We start from the raw sequence: 15,388 nt of genomic DNA, 5'->3' as shown, positions 1-15,388 counted from the left end.
ACTTCCAAAAAAGATGAATTAATTTTATAGCTACAGATCTTAACCAGTAGTGTAAATGTGGATGGGGCAGTAGCTAACTAGTCAAGATTTTTTTGTGTATAATTGAGCAGTTAATTCAGACTAACATCATACTGACTTTATAAAATAATTAAAGTAAATCTTGGTTAAGATTACACTAACAGGATAAAGCTGCCAGGCACTGAAGAAGGTTTACTGGTGAGCTGTGAGGTCCTCAAGTAGAGGAAGAAAATTTAATTCAGGGAGTCAAAAATTCAATGATTTGAATTAATAATATTAATGGCTGTAATATTATAGACCACCCACAGCACGGTGCATCTCCGTTTGTTTTCAGTACTGCTCTACTCTAAAAAATCTGGACCGCTTTTGATGATTCCTGGTTCAAAATCTAAAATACTTGGACTTGTCAAACCTAAAGTTTAATGTTCTACATTACACTGGAGGGGCTGGCCCAGGGCCGCATTCATGCATGAAGCACCCCTGCGTGCGTGTATCAACTGCAGACATTGTGAAGGAACAAATAAATTAAACTTCTGATCGATTTCTGATCGACTCGTAATCTTACGGTAAACTGTGACAATGTCCAACATTCCTCTATTTGACACATCTCACACGCTACATTAAAAAAAAGACAAAACATTTTTCCCACCAACTTTATTATACAAATTCTTTGTCACTGTTGTATCCAAGGGAATCAATGCATTTAACAATAACAAAATGGGTTTGTGTTTAAATCTATCAGCATTAAAATAAATCCATAAATCTTCTTTACTGGACACTCTATCCTGTCCATTTCAGATGGTCTTTATGCATTTTCCCTTTGAAATTAATTCATCATGGTAAAAATGCGCACCATATTCATTCATTTCTCTCCGAATTAAGCAAGCTTTTCAGTGTACCTGCCTGTTCGCCTTTGTGATAAAAAGAAATAACCCCTGTAGCCAACATGGATGCTATGAGAATAAAAAGACAACAAAATGTTATGAGTTTGGCACTGTACAGTTCATTAGATACTAACACGTAAGGTTTTTTTTTGTATCCTCAAATTAATGTTGAAGAGATCACTCAAAATATTCTGATTGTACTAGCTATACAAAATACAATACTTGCACAAATTAGATTAACCATTTATAAAATCGTGATGATGAGTTTCGATGGCTATGGCTTGTGAGATATTACAGACTTTGCTACAGACCTTTTTGTGGCTCTATGTTAAAAAAATCAAATACAACTTGTACGTTGTCTGTCCTATTTCCCTGAAAAAAGACACTGCACTTCAAAGCTATCAGGGTTCTGGGTAGACCTCTAGCTCTCTCCCTCTGTAGTAAACATTCATCTGAACATACATACATTATGGCATCGTAGGGGTTTGTGCGTACAGCCCATCATAGGTTAGCCAGTCAGGCCACTGCAGAAGAGACTTGTTCGAAACTCTCTCAATGCACGTCGAGCTAGAAGGCTGCAGAATTGTTCCATACATTTTTTTGTACCCGAGTGGAAACCTAAGTAATTACTTGAGACAAAGAAGTCATAAGGCTGATGTCTAGGCACGGTACATACAGCTGGAGGGTTGGCCATTTGAAGCATTAACGACCCTTTAGAAATGCCAGGCATGCATTGTCAGTGCCTCTCAATGAAATGGAGCTGGCATGCATCGAGGTTTGGAGTCTTCTCAAAATCTTAATGACCGAAATAATAAATAAAACTAGTCATGAAAATGTAAATTCATCTAAAAACAATAAACACTTAAATCCCACCAAGAAAAAGAACATCACATCATAAGATAATTGTTAATAATAACCATAACAGTTATAATAATTACTAATAAGAACACTCCATCATATTTATAACAACTACATTTATCACTGTGTATAGGAAGATTGTCCAAATGGAGTCGTGTGTTTCTGTTCTTCAGCGTTTCGCCTCTTTGTATCCTCTAGCTGAAACGTTCCTTTCTTCACCCACGTATATACCTCTGATTTCACTTGATAGAAAAAATAAAAAATAAGGAACAAAAATAAATCTTCTCTCAATGCAGTACCCTCTTCCGTAGATCAGTCGCGCTCTCGGCCGAGCTCGTGCAGAATGTAAACCTTGAGGACACGACACGGAGCGTGCTCGTGTCTGGTGCAAATATCAGGGGACTGGTTTGTGCAAAGTTTTGTCTCTGTGTTTCTCTTGGAACTGTGTTTAAATTGCTCTTGTTTTTATGTTGTTGGTTATTTTTTTTGTTCCTACACATTAATACTTGATACGTCATGACAATATCAACACAAAAAATCGATAGAAAGAGAGAGCATTTTATATGGACCACAGATATCACATACTACAGTATATAGGATAGCCCTTAGTATTGATAAGCGTTGTTATTGATGAAGATTTTTTTTTCTACTTTTTTATGTTTTTTTCTAACCTATACTGGCTGAAGTGCATTATGATACAGCAAGTTCTTTGTCTTGAAGATGTGAAGGGCTTCCTAACCGTCCGAGTCTCTCATCCCACTCTGAGGATTATTTTCTCACAGGCTTGTTCCAAAGTCAATCCTTTGACTGCAGAAAAAATAACTGGCTTATATCAAGTGTGATACTAAATAAGTGGTGATTGTCAGACCAACTTCCAGGGTGAATATTTCCTTTGTATCCCCAAAAAGATGGCTTTGTAGGACAGCTGTGTAAGTGTAACCTCTTTGTGCTCTTTGTATACAAACGCACTACACAACGAGTTGCTTCTCTGGAGGTAAACTGAACACATGCTTTAGAGTAACCACTTATTTTTGGGTAATATTAAAATAGATGGCTTGGTATATTTGGTAAGGCCTGATCGATAAATGGAAACACCAGGGCAACCTTCAGCCCATGAAAATGACCTTATATCACCTTGAATATCAGCTTCCTTGTAGTGTAGCAATGGTCAGAGTGTGCATTCCTCTGATGATTTAAAATCTAAGGTCACGTGGAAAATTAGGCAACCCAGGTGTTGGATTGTTAATTTTGGGTCCGTCCTCTGTTTGAAATCTGGTGAGGAGTCCTGCTGGAAAACAGCCTCCTCCACCCAGTTATGGAGCAAGAAGCACAGTTCAGTCTCTTTGTGTCAGGATGAGGTTTTGTTCTGCAAAATGTAAAATATCCAAAATCCTTCCCCATGCAGGCACAATGGTCTTTGAGACTGATCAGGTTTCCTCAGCCTAACACATCGACATCAGTCCAGATAGTTGGCTCTGTCCTCTGAAGTCCTCTGCTTCATTAAAATGTGTTTTTTAATGTCTCGTTCTCAACATCTAATATGGCTCCTGAGTACTTCTTTAAAAACATATATATATATATATATATATATATATATATATATATATAAATATATATATATATATGTGTATATGTATATATATATATAAACTAAACCATGAACAACTCCTCTGTTGGTTTTGTTTCACCAGTCCAGTCCTTCTACGTGTAATGGCACTGCTGTATATGGCGATATGGCAAAAATCGGTTACAAAATATGGCTGATGTAGGCTATCACAAAGGTGTCCCCACCTAGACTCTTAGCTTTATAAGTAGTCATATTCAAGCTAATTTGATTACAAGAGAACACAATTTTGTATAGCCTAAATACGTTACTGTTACTACTGTATACTTCTAGTTTTATTTGTTGTAGTTGTATCTAATAGTTAAATGCAGAAGGGTGATCTATTCCCCTACGTCTAAGGGCTTTTCTCTACTCTAGGCACAGACCTTACACAGTCACCTCGTTCTTACTTCCCGTCCTGATTCCCTGACTGCCTCCTGCGCTTCCTGCAGACCCCCCGCCGCCCCCTCCTGGTATGAAGTGTAGCTGCTCAATGGTGTTCTGCCTTTTTGCTGCAAAAGCCATCCTCCTGGCGCTGTGGCCCCCCAGCGTTCCCGTTCCCATGACTACCCCGGCTCCGGGCATCTCTCCCGACCAGCCCACGCCCCCGCTCATGTGGCCAGTCATGCCCGTGCTCCTCTCCTGCTCCCGCCCAGATGTGGGGTGAGAGTTCATCTTGATCATGTGGTGCCGGTCGAGGGAAGGTGTAGCGCACACGTTCTGCTGGGACTGGGCCTTCTGCTGGCGCGGCAGCGTGGGAACAATGCCAGTTCCTGTGTGGGCATAGGGATCCACGACTCCCATCCCGCCGACCCCCATCCTCTCCTCCAAGTGGTCCGGAGACATCAGCATCCTCTCCTGTCTCTCCTGCCTGTCCTGGGTCTTCCTGGTCAGGGTTTGCATGTTGGAATTCTTGTTGGAGACAGCCATGGCATGGTGGTACTGGTGTTGCTGGTTCTTAGCCAGTCGAGACAGGGTCCCAGTGTTGCCTGGTACGTCACCCATGTTGAGCAGCTGGTCAGTGGACTTTACTTTCCTCGGAGGCTTGGAGAGAGTGTCGTAGTTGGGATTGTACTGGGGCTCAGGAGGATCGAGAGGGTATGGATTGGGAGTGGGAGAGGCAGGCATGCCAGACGGAGGCGGCGGGATCCAGGGACGGACTGCGTGCCTGGGAAGGGTTCCTCTCCCACTTAGGGTGTAGTCTCCACCCCAGTGGAGGTGGTGCTGGGAGGATTGGAGGGCCGGCTGGGCTGTGTGGGGTCGGCGCTTGGTGGTGCAGTAACCAGACGAGTACTCATCAAGTCCTTTCTCTGAAAGCCAAACAATATGTTGCTGAATTATTTACAAAGTATTGATACATCTTGATTTTGTCCACTTTTCCTTTTGTCATGTTACAACTACAAACTTTAGTGCAATTTGTTTAGATTGTATGTGGTAGACAAACACAAAGTAGGGCACAATAGTGGAGTGGAAGGAAAAGGAAACATGGTTTTAAATTTTTTTACAAATAAAAATGTATAAGGTGTGGTGTTTTATTTTGCCCCTTTTCCTAAATTAAAATCCAATACAACCAATTGCTATAAGAAGCAATTGGTAAATAGTCAACCTTTGCGTAATTAATTTATTTTACTATAATAAAGAGGCTTTTTAGAGACTATTAGCGAGCAAATACCATCATGAAGACCAGTGGTGGTTCACACATGAAAAGCACCCTTTGCAACTCTTTCCTTCTGCGCAACTGACGTTTAAGTTTCATTTTTTTTCTGGTGCTTGTGCGGCCCCATTTCTAATGCTACCTTAAGCAACTACCCATATAACCTATGTCAGAAAGTAAAAATATCCAAAGCTTTAAACATCTTACAGAAAACTGCATCATCTGAATTTGGAAAGCATACAGTACATCTTTGCCAAGAGATAGCGGTCCACCTAGCCCTAAAGGCCAAATAGGGAGAGCATTAATCAGAGAAGCAGCCAGGAATACCATGGTAACTCTGGAGGAGCTGCACATATCCACAGCTTAGGTTGGATGATATGTTGACAATAATTAGTCATGTCTGTGTTTAGCGTACCTACATGAACTAAGAATTTTGTTTAATAGAGGTGGCAAAAACAAAGTTCGTTCTAGTCAGGACAGATCAACGTTTGCGGAAAATTGTTGACAGGACAGCAATTAGCAGTGTACTCCACAAATCTGCCTGCTACAGTGGAGTGACAAGAAGAAAGCCTTTGTTAAAACAAAGCCAAAAAAAACTCCTGCTTGCAGTTGGGCACAAGCCATGTAGGGGAAACAGCAAGAATGTGGAAGAACCTTCTCTGGTTAGATTAGACCAAAGTTGAAGGATTTTTGTCTACATACAAAGAACTGTGTGGTGGAAAACCAAGACTGCACACCATCCCAAAACACATCGTCCCTGCTGTAAAATGTGGTGAAGGCAGCATCATGCAGTGGGGAGACTGGGCATTGATCCTACACATACAACCAGAGCTATATTGGTTTAGATTAAAGCTGATCTTGTTTTAAAATGACTCAGTCCAAATCCAGACCTAAATTCAATGAAGAATTTTTGGTAAGATTTGAAACTTACAAATTTTTTGGGGGAGGGCTGAATATAATAGAACATTTTAAGAATTTTTTAAAAACAATTTTCCTTATGCTCCATAGTTATGTACCAATATGTGCTGGTACATGACAAATCCCTAAAAACTACATTGATCATACATTGGTTATAACGTGACCTTATGTTGAAAATGTCAACTGTAAAATCAAAACCACTTAATGATGCATTCTGCATCAACAGTGTCACAGTGCTGACGTGGTTATGAAACATCTGCAGAAACAGCACTGTAAGGGGAGTAAAAAGGTGTCTCATTTGTGGGAGATCACAACACTCACCGAGGCGTTTGAGTGAGGAGTATCTGTTGAGCTCGGGCTTGGTGGCGCTCTCATAAGAGGGCGGCAGCTGGGCCAGGTTGTGCAGCGAGTGGTGGAAGGAAGGCTGGGATTTGGTGTTGTTGTGTTTACTGGAAAGCAGGGTGCCTCCAGCTGCCAGCTGAGCGTTGTTCATCCGAGGGGTGCGTTCTACAAAAACCACAGGGAGAAAATGACTGCGTGTTAAATGAGATTTGCTCCTCTGGATGTAAGCGCGCCGCATGGTCGCAGGGTGTGAATCTGCTAACATTCACTAGAAAAATGGAGACTGGTTTATTAACCTGCTTTCAGCACCGACACAAGCAACCGGAGCTGTGATAATCATTATTATTGTTCAAAAGAATGAGCCTACATCTGAGCTTAAAATGTAGGTGAATGAAGTAAATGAAGAATCTGGGTGATTTGCATGGAAGCCCTGATTTGAACAGCTGCCTTACCGATAGTTGCAGTGTGTTTGGGGCTGGAGCCTGACGAGTGGATGAAATTGTGCTGCAGATTGCCCACTGTAAGTCAGAGAAAAATAAGGTAATCAGCTCACAAAATGGATGTCAGGCAGTTTGAAGATGATTGATGATTTAACGAAAACAATGAAGCCGCACATGTATCCGCCATTGACAATATATATTTACATGAAAACCTCCTGATGTGTGTTCATTTAACGTTTTTAAGCTCGAATAAGCTGTTTTAGCAGTCATTTTTAAGTACACTGCCACTGGGGATTTTTGAGTCCCACCTAATCATAAAGAAATCTCAGTGGTGGGGCACAGAAGAGAAAAATACATAAATGAGCGCCTTCCACATACAGAACATGTCCACCAGGGCTCTGTTACAAAAGCTCTATCTAATTCCACAAAAAGCCCTTACATCTGTTGTCCTTGCTGGGCACTCCTGGGGCGTAGAGATTTTTCGGAGCTCTTCCCAGCGTCCCCTGTCCGTCCCCTACGGTCAGAGCCACGCTGTTGTTTCTCTCGTCCTGCTGGACCGGGCTCGACTGGTGGCGCAACATGTCAACCAGGGCTCTGGTGGGAAACAAGGGGTTACGGTTGGCCATAAATCTCCAGCAGTACTCTTTTTTCTGACAATAATTCAGCAGCGGAATCATCAAAGAGCATTTGTAATGGTATTTGACATAACTGATGGTATTCATGAAAATAATGTGAGTCTGATGAAGAGATAAGAGCTTTTGTGGTATGTTTCAAGATGACCTAGCAGCGCAGATAATACATTTAAGAGACAAACAAACACTCAATGTAGCTCAACAACCATCATCGTCCAGTACCGTTGCCAAAGATAGATAACTGTGCCCTCTTCTAAAAAGACAAAACACATATCCTGTCTGGTTTTAGGCAGGGGCTGCACAATATTAGGAAAACACAAAGTTGCAATGTTACTGTTGAATATTGAGGTGACATTATAAATTACAGTTAATCTTTATTATTCTCCCTGAGCTTTAGAATTTTGGTTACTAGGATCTATAGAAAAGGTATTGAAAATCGATCCAACTGTCCAAATATATTATTTATTACTAGTGGAAATGCATGGTACTTGAAATATTATAGTCTAGAAGCTATTGCATTCATGCTTTCCATTATTGTGCACATTCAAATTATGATTTAATATAACCATACAGACACAAGACAACAAAGAACCATTTGGAGCAGGGCATTTCCATCACATTGTTCTTCCTAAACACCATTTCAAAGAGTGATCTGACTTTTCTCCAACTGTACGGAGCATCAAGTAAGGCAGCGCGAAATTCGGCTCTTTGGAAATATTTCCTCTCTCAAAAAATACATGAACAGAGTTTTAAACTAGAGTTGGTAAGCTACGACTGGCATGCTTATCAAGGAGCTGACAGCAGACTGGCTACCTTAGCAGATAGCTCAACTAATTAACCGACTAATTGGACTCCCAGTGTTAGTCTGTGCTCAGCTAAAAAGGTGTAGTATTCAGCATAATTGGTTTTATTTTAACTACTTCTAAATTTATAAGTAGTTTATGTATTTTATTGAATAACAGATTAAAATAATAATTGTTATAGATAACATGTTTACTGCTTGAATTAAAATATAAAATGTTAAACCTATAAATATATTTTTCAATTTACACAATAAATAGAAAATAAAATAAAAATTACAATATAAAATGCTGTGTATTTCTGTACTAAATAAAGAATTTTAAAAAACTATAAATATCTGTTTTTATTTTATACTTCCATAATTATTATAATATAAATAAAAATAATAAATGTATCAATAAAAATATTATAATAGATTTTAGATTTATATAATATAATTTATAATAAAATAAAAAAATATTGCACACAACATTATTATAATGATCAACATGTTATGATATTTTTGTAGCAGTAGAACTAATTGTTGCTTTTTGTTTTAAGTTAGAGAAATCATGTTATACATTTTTGTTTACTATGAAGCCATGGTGTTTTAACCCAAGGTTATCATACCGTGAGAATCTCTTAGTAGCCTATGCCTACTTGGAGGAATCATTAGTTTCACTGAGGCTACAGAAAGAACATCAAATGTATTTTAAGTAATGAAATTATTCTATGCCTGGCATGAAGTCCTGAAGACACATCTTTAATAAGCCATTCATGCATGGAATATTACTACTAATCCAGCAGTTAGAAGTGATGATAAATAGGGATGTGGGCTTACCTGGGCATATTCAGGTCCCTTTGGTTGGCCTCCTGTTGGACCTTGTTAAAAATCACCTTGATGCCCACGGCGACAGCCACCATGAACACAACAACGCCGCCGATGACGAATCCCGTGTTGTGGCTCTGCTGTTTCAGCGGATCAAAGTCGGGGTCGGCACCCAGGTCCTCGGGTATGATCATGGCGTCCGTCTGCGGCTTGGCCCAGTCTGGAGAGTCATAGTTTTTGCAGCTGTCCTGGTCCAGCTTGCGGCTTCGCTCTGGACAGCAGAACCGGTAGTGGCAGGTTCCGCAGCAGTAGATGTAGGAGTCTTTGGAGCAGTTGAAAGCACTATCAAAGTGTCCCATCACGTCGTAGTAACCCCAACATACATCCGTCCATCCATCCATAATGCGAGGTGGGATGTGGGCTGCCCCGAAATGCTCTCCTAGGCCCTCTGAAGAGGTTGCATTCTTAGGAAACTTCACCTGGGCCAGGGGTTTTGGAAGCGGCTCCAGAGCACCCTCTGAGGTGTCTTGAAGCTCCTCAGGGGCTTTAGGTTTGCTTCGGAGAGCAGCCGGCCTAGCATTGGCCTGGATGGCAAGGAGCAGGAGAGAGGAGCTGGAATCGGTGTCTGGCTGCTCTGTGAACGGTCTCCCTGAGCGGTCTACATGCTGAGGAGGGGGGTATGAAGAGGGCTCCACTGCACTGGTAAGTGGGGCAGCGAAGATAGAGAGCAGGGAGACGGCGAGGACTCTGAGATAGGTGGTGGGCGTCATTTTTACATGACTAAGACACCTATTTTCTGTTGTTGATTCAATGTAGTTACAAAGCTTTGTCTGCTTTTCCAGTTTAACCCACTAAAATACCATGTGAAAAAATTAATGTACAGCCTACTGGATATCAGAGATGTATCATGGGTTTCATACAGGGATGCTAAATAATAACATTTCTCAAAAAAGCCTAATTCTGTCAATTTATCTGTGAGAGTGTGTGTGTGTGTGTGTGTGTGTGTGTGTGTGTGTGTGTGTGTGTGTGTGTGTGTGTGTGTGTCAGTATTTAATGATAATGTTAATAAAATTGTTTTAATTGCTTTTTATGAAGGAGCCCCAAAAGCATAATAGCTTTATTCTCATATCTTTTAAAAAAAACTTGTTGGACACAATTTCTGGCCACAAAAGTCCTTAAAAAATGAAAAGCAAATTTATTCAGTAAAATATGGTGTTCCTGTACATTCGTCTGCTGACTCTAGCACTGGAGAAATGGTTCACAGGGAGTGTTTTGTCTGTTCTCTTCATCTTCTGGTAACTAGTTAAATTTGGCACGTTCTACATTTAGCACTTAATTGTCTTCTAAGCAGATAGTAACATTAGAAGTACTGTATGCGAATAAAACTCTGACAGCTTTGGGGATTTTATGCCCTTTAAACAATCATCTGAAAGTGAGCGACTGCAACGTGGATCAATATTGTCCATTAATGCAAGTTCATTTCAGAGAACTCCATCGGGATCAGTTTGGTCAGCTCTTGCCTGGCACAGGCCGTTACTGTGACCGAACTGTGGGTGATAATGAGGAAGGCTCTGCTTATGTGCCAGAAGGCAGAAAAAAAATTATGAGCACGCATGAAGTAGAAGAATGACTCCCAGCCTGTAAAACATGGAGCAACAAGGGCTAAATCCCATGGTTTTTAATCAGATTTTTGTGGCAGAAAAAAGAAAAAAGTTACCCTTGTCACTCAGCAGTATCCTAAATTAGATATGAGATGAATGGCACATTGCTTTTGCATGTGACATTTCAGTCGGAGCAGAATTATTCCTGATTTATTTCCGGGGGGTTTAAAGAATATCACTTTTGTTGAGAGATATGTAAATGTGTGAAGTTATTGTACTGAAGGTGTTGGCAATAATAGACAGAGGCAGATCTGTCTCCCACAGAAATTATAATTATATGTAATTATCAAAACGTCCCTATCTGTAGCAGAGGATGTAGGCACAGATGGGGGAGACGGAACGTTGAAATCACCCAGGGCTCCACTTGTTTCACTTATATGCTCCTCAAACCTTCCTAGGAGGGTTCTGCTGTGGAATTAAAAGAGACCCACAAGGTCCACCGACTATTGTTCCAATACAGTTTTCTTTGAAAGGGGGGAGGGGGAGTTATTTTCTTGTCGTCTCTTAGGAGCTTGGTTTCCAGAATACTCTCCGGGTTAACAAGTCGACAATCAGATCTGCAACATGTACCAGAACAAAAAAAAAATACTTTAAAATCTGATAAAGCATGTTGATTAAAGCATTTTCTGCCTCCATTTTGGCAGTAAGTTTCAGTGGCCCCAAAATAATTCTTCTTTTTTTATTAACGGAGGTCTTGCAAACGCTGTGTTTTAGGGAGTGCAAGATTACATTATTGTGAGGCGTTTTAATTTGTCAGATTTTCATGTCTAACCTAAACCTGAATCCCAAACACGTCCAAGTTAACCGTAAGCCTTAAAAGGGATAGTTCAGACTGTTTCAACTGAGGTTCTCTGAAGTTATTAGCAGTAATAGTTCCCTTACTTGTAGAGGAAAGATTTCATATTAAACTCTCTTTATTGAAAACCAAGTAAGCCAATCTCAGAGTGGTGGTAGGCTAACAGCTAGTCAAATGGACCCACCATTTTTGCTGATTTTAGCAAATTAAAGCCACTCAAACTGAACATTTTTAAATCCACAAGATTCAAAGTTATATAGACAGATATTAATCAGCTATACCTTTAGAAGAGACCATTAAGTTTGTCGCTGTTTTCTTGGTCAAACGTCTGTGTCACTACAATAAATTTATACTGGTTAATGCGTTCGGGTGTATTAAAGATCAGAGTGGTCAAAGCTCGTTAAACGACTCTAATTTTAGCTGATTTTAGCTATTAAAATCAAGTCAAAATATAAACACCTACATTCATAGGAATAAATCTCTAGATTAGCAGATATTAAATGTCTACACTTTCACAAGAGAGTTCATTTTTAAACCAACCATGTCAATGTTATTATGCACGACATTAGAGGATATTGGCTGTCAACACTTTTGAACGAGATTGTTCTTAGCCAAAGAGTCTCTGTGTTACTACGCTAAAGCTCTGTTGGTTGCGGCTCCGGGCTGGATCAATTCGCCTGATCACCTGCTACTCGTCAGTCTGCTGTAAGTCCATCAAGAGTGGAGTAAACTTTATAAAATGAGTCTAAGCGGAGTCACAATGGGGTGATGAGGCAGTATGATAGAGCCATTAGCTTTCACCGAAATGTCACGTAGTTTTCTACTGAGAAAACAGAAAATTATCAACAGTCTCTTGTGAAAGTGCAGATGTTGAATATCTGCTAAGATGGCGTTATATCACATGGATATAAAAATTTTCCGCTTGAGTTGTTTTATGTTGCTAGAATCAAGCAAAACAGGGTAACTAGCTGTTAGCCTTCCACCTCCCTGAGGATTTCTTTACATTTCATCAAACAGACTGAGACATTATGTCTTTTTGCCGCAGTTAAGGGAACCGGTATTTATAATAACTCAAACAATCAGAACCATTTACTTTAAGCACATGTTCTATGCTTTTGTTTTTTTTATCGTATCTCATTGACATGGGTCAAACCACCACATAGAGTCCTGACATAGCTACTTTAATGTTCTAAATTAGTATTTTGGCACGGATGAAGACATTTACAGATTAGGTACCATGTTTGGGGGGAATTTTTTAGTAAGGCAAAATCAAAAAGCATTTCATATTTTACAAGAAAAAACTATAGGTCAGTCTATTGTGACTTGCAAGCATAAAGGAAACTTGTGTGGGTAGTCCACCAAAACTGCATCTCACCCAGAGGGTCACAACCTCCTGACTCCAGTCCTGGACGTTTTCATCAACGCTTGTGCGTGCTCAGTTTGTTTGGATGCACTGGTTTCCATGAATTGAGAGAGTGCTGATTGCATATTAGTGTGCTTGTTTGGTCTTCAGAAGGAACACTGAATCTCCTTAAAAGGCCAGTGATGGAAAAGAGTGCAGAGGGATAAATGCTGGGTAGGGATTTAAACGAGCAAAAAGATTGTGGCGAGCGGGAAGAGCCAGAGGTATAGATGCAGAGACGACCATGAGTGGGATGGCAGTGTGTGGGTGGCACAGAATCAAGTACATTTCTCCCAGCACTTACCAATACAACACGGCACATCACACAAACAGATCTGCTAATGCAAGTCCATGCCACACGCAAGAAAGAGGGGGAGAGCGCTAATCAGAACTGTACATCAGCTGCTGTTAGCAACGCTCAAAAGGGTTAGAATCTGAAACTGCATGTAAAGGATACAGTAAACCTCCATGTACAGAGTCTCTGCCTCTCTCTTTTTATTCCTCCTGCTCCCTCCTTCCCCTCTTTCTCCCTCGTTCTGGCTTTCTCTCTCTTTCTCAGATTCTGTGCGTGGGTTGAGGCAGCTAACTCTCTCAGAATAGCAATGCAGCTCTGTCTGCGTGTGTGAGTGAAGGAGAAATTGAAAGGTGGTGGGGGGGAAAAGGAGGCAGAAGCCAATATACACCTATTAGTCGAAGAAATATCTAAAGTCACATCTGCCCATTTCTTTCTCAACAAGATGATGCATATGCCATGGTCACATTGTTTCTGCAGCTCCTCTGTCTCAAGCTTTCCTCTGGGTGCTGCAGTAGATGAAAACCAAAGGTTGCAGGGTTCACATACATGGACAGCTTTGAAGACGTACACTCCTCCACCACCCACCCCCAGTCTCCAAGTTGCACAGCTACAACAGGTACAGAACAAACCAGGTTTAAATTGCAACAAAGCAAATGGGGCTCCACCACTTCCACTGCAGGAGAGAGAGCGCTTGCATGTCCGAGCATGCAATGTTCTCAACAGGTGTTTGTTGGGAATGAAACAAAATGGCCACTTTTTTCCCCCTCCTCATTCTCACAGAGAGCGCACTGTGATGTCAGTGGGTGAAAACATCCTGAATACAATCACTGTGCATCTGAAAGAGGTTTAATTACAGTGACAGCTGCGGATGAGGGTGTCTTTAACAGTGAATGCGTGCTGCGCAACGCCTGTGCATCACAAGGCGATTGAACTGGACACTCAGACAGCTCTCCATCCTTCATTAGGTTAATAAGTCGCAACTTGCACGGACATGACTTGCATGTATTCAGCACAGGCTAAAAGTGCGGGGGTGTATCCGTGCCGGTGTGTGCGTGCGTGTGTGTGTGTGCGTCTTATGAATGGTTTTTATATGTTCATAACGCCACAGTGTTGTCGATTAATGCTGCTCAAATAATGGGGGGGGGGGGGGGGGGGGGGGGGGGGGGGGGGGGGGGGGGGGGGGGCGCCCCTAGAATAAAACCAGATATGAAGATGTTACAGTGTGGCGCAGCTTTACCTAAATATTTGGTTTGACCGCACATGACAAACTCACATCTCCATGCACAAAGACACAGAAAGTATTGTTTTTTAATGTAAATCGTTAAATGATGTTGCAGTACTAAAAGGTGCATAATGTCGTGTCTTACCTGTGCGCTGCTCTGGGGTTGGATGCTGAGGAGAGCCTGCGCACTGTACATCTCCGCGCTCCTCTGATGGCAGCCTGTTATCGTGGCAGAAGATGATGAGGACAGATTGAACCGCTGCTGCTAGATGTGTCACCTGTTTTAGTTGTTGTTTTGTTTTGTTTTTTGGTTTTCAAAAGCACTTCCGATCTCTGTTTTGTTTCCTCTCCATTAGGCGTATTGATAATCCATCATAGGGGTAGACAAAAAAGGGGGAAAAAACGAAATGTTCTCAGATTTTCTCAAACCTGTGAGAATTTAACTGCACCCCACATCGGAAATTTCAGAATAACTATCCAAGGGGAAAAAAGACGCCAGAGTCTCAATTTAACTTTCTCAAGCTGGAGCTGACTGACTGACTGACGCTGGTTCCTCTGGGTTCGGTGCCTAACTAACTGCGCCTGGCCTCACGGAGGTCCGTCAGTGGCGGAGCGCTCTGATTGGTCCGTCAGACTTAACGCCGACGAGACCCGACTCCGGGCTGTTTGATACCGACGATGACCCGTTCAATTGCTGGCGTTCAAATCTATTTAATCAGCTCTTACTGAACTATCTGAGCCTAGTTTCTAACATTACACATAAAAAAAAATAAAAAATACATCGCCCGGGTTCTTTATGTTTATTTTAATGCGACAAAAAAAAAAAAAAAAACTTTTATATAAACTAAAGGAAAAAAAGTCAAATCCGATGCACTTCGGTGGAAAACCTAAATCCAGAGATTATGTTTGTATGTTACTTTCTATCGCTTTGTGTGTGCGCACGGCAGAGAGGAAGAAAAGAGACACAGAGAGGCATGGTTGCCACAGCAACTGTGTCATTATGTTGGTGGCAATTATGAAAGCGATGAAAACGGGGAAGGGGAGAGGACTGGCG

The 15,388-nt window shown here is 41.2% G+C and overlaps 1 protein-coding gene across 1 annotated transcript; it reads right to left on the bottom strand.

Annotated features, from left to right (window-relative positions):
- Positions 1–657: 657 nt before the first annotated feature.
- Positions 658–14,988, bottom strand: LOC124866346 (protein shisa-6). The gene is made up of 6 exons (XM_047362094.1): positions 14,480–14,988; positions 8,971–11,176; positions 7,157–7,311; positions 6,730–6,795; positions 6,257–6,442; positions 658–4,673 (listed from the first exon to the last, which is right to left on the bottom strand). Exons 2-6 carry the CDS (start codon positions 9,726–9,728, stop codon positions 3,751–3,753), a joined length of 2,088 nt encoding a protein of 695 aa, XP_047218050.1. The 5' UTR covers positions 9,729–11,176; positions 14,480–14,988; the 3' UTR covers positions 658–3,750.
- Positions 14,989–15,388: the final 400 nt, after the last annotated feature.

This window comes from Girardinichthys multiradiatus, chromosome 3 (assembly GCF_021462225.1).
Source record: "Girardinichthys multiradiatus isolate DD_20200921_A chromosome 3, DD_fGirMul_XY1, whole genome shotgun sequence".
NCBI classification, from domain to species: Eukaryota; Metazoa; Chordata; class Actinopteri; order Cyprinodontiformes; family Goodeidae; genus Girardinichthys; species Girardinichthys multiradiatus.
This window is presented reverse-complemented; position numbering and strand designations above follow the sequence as displayed.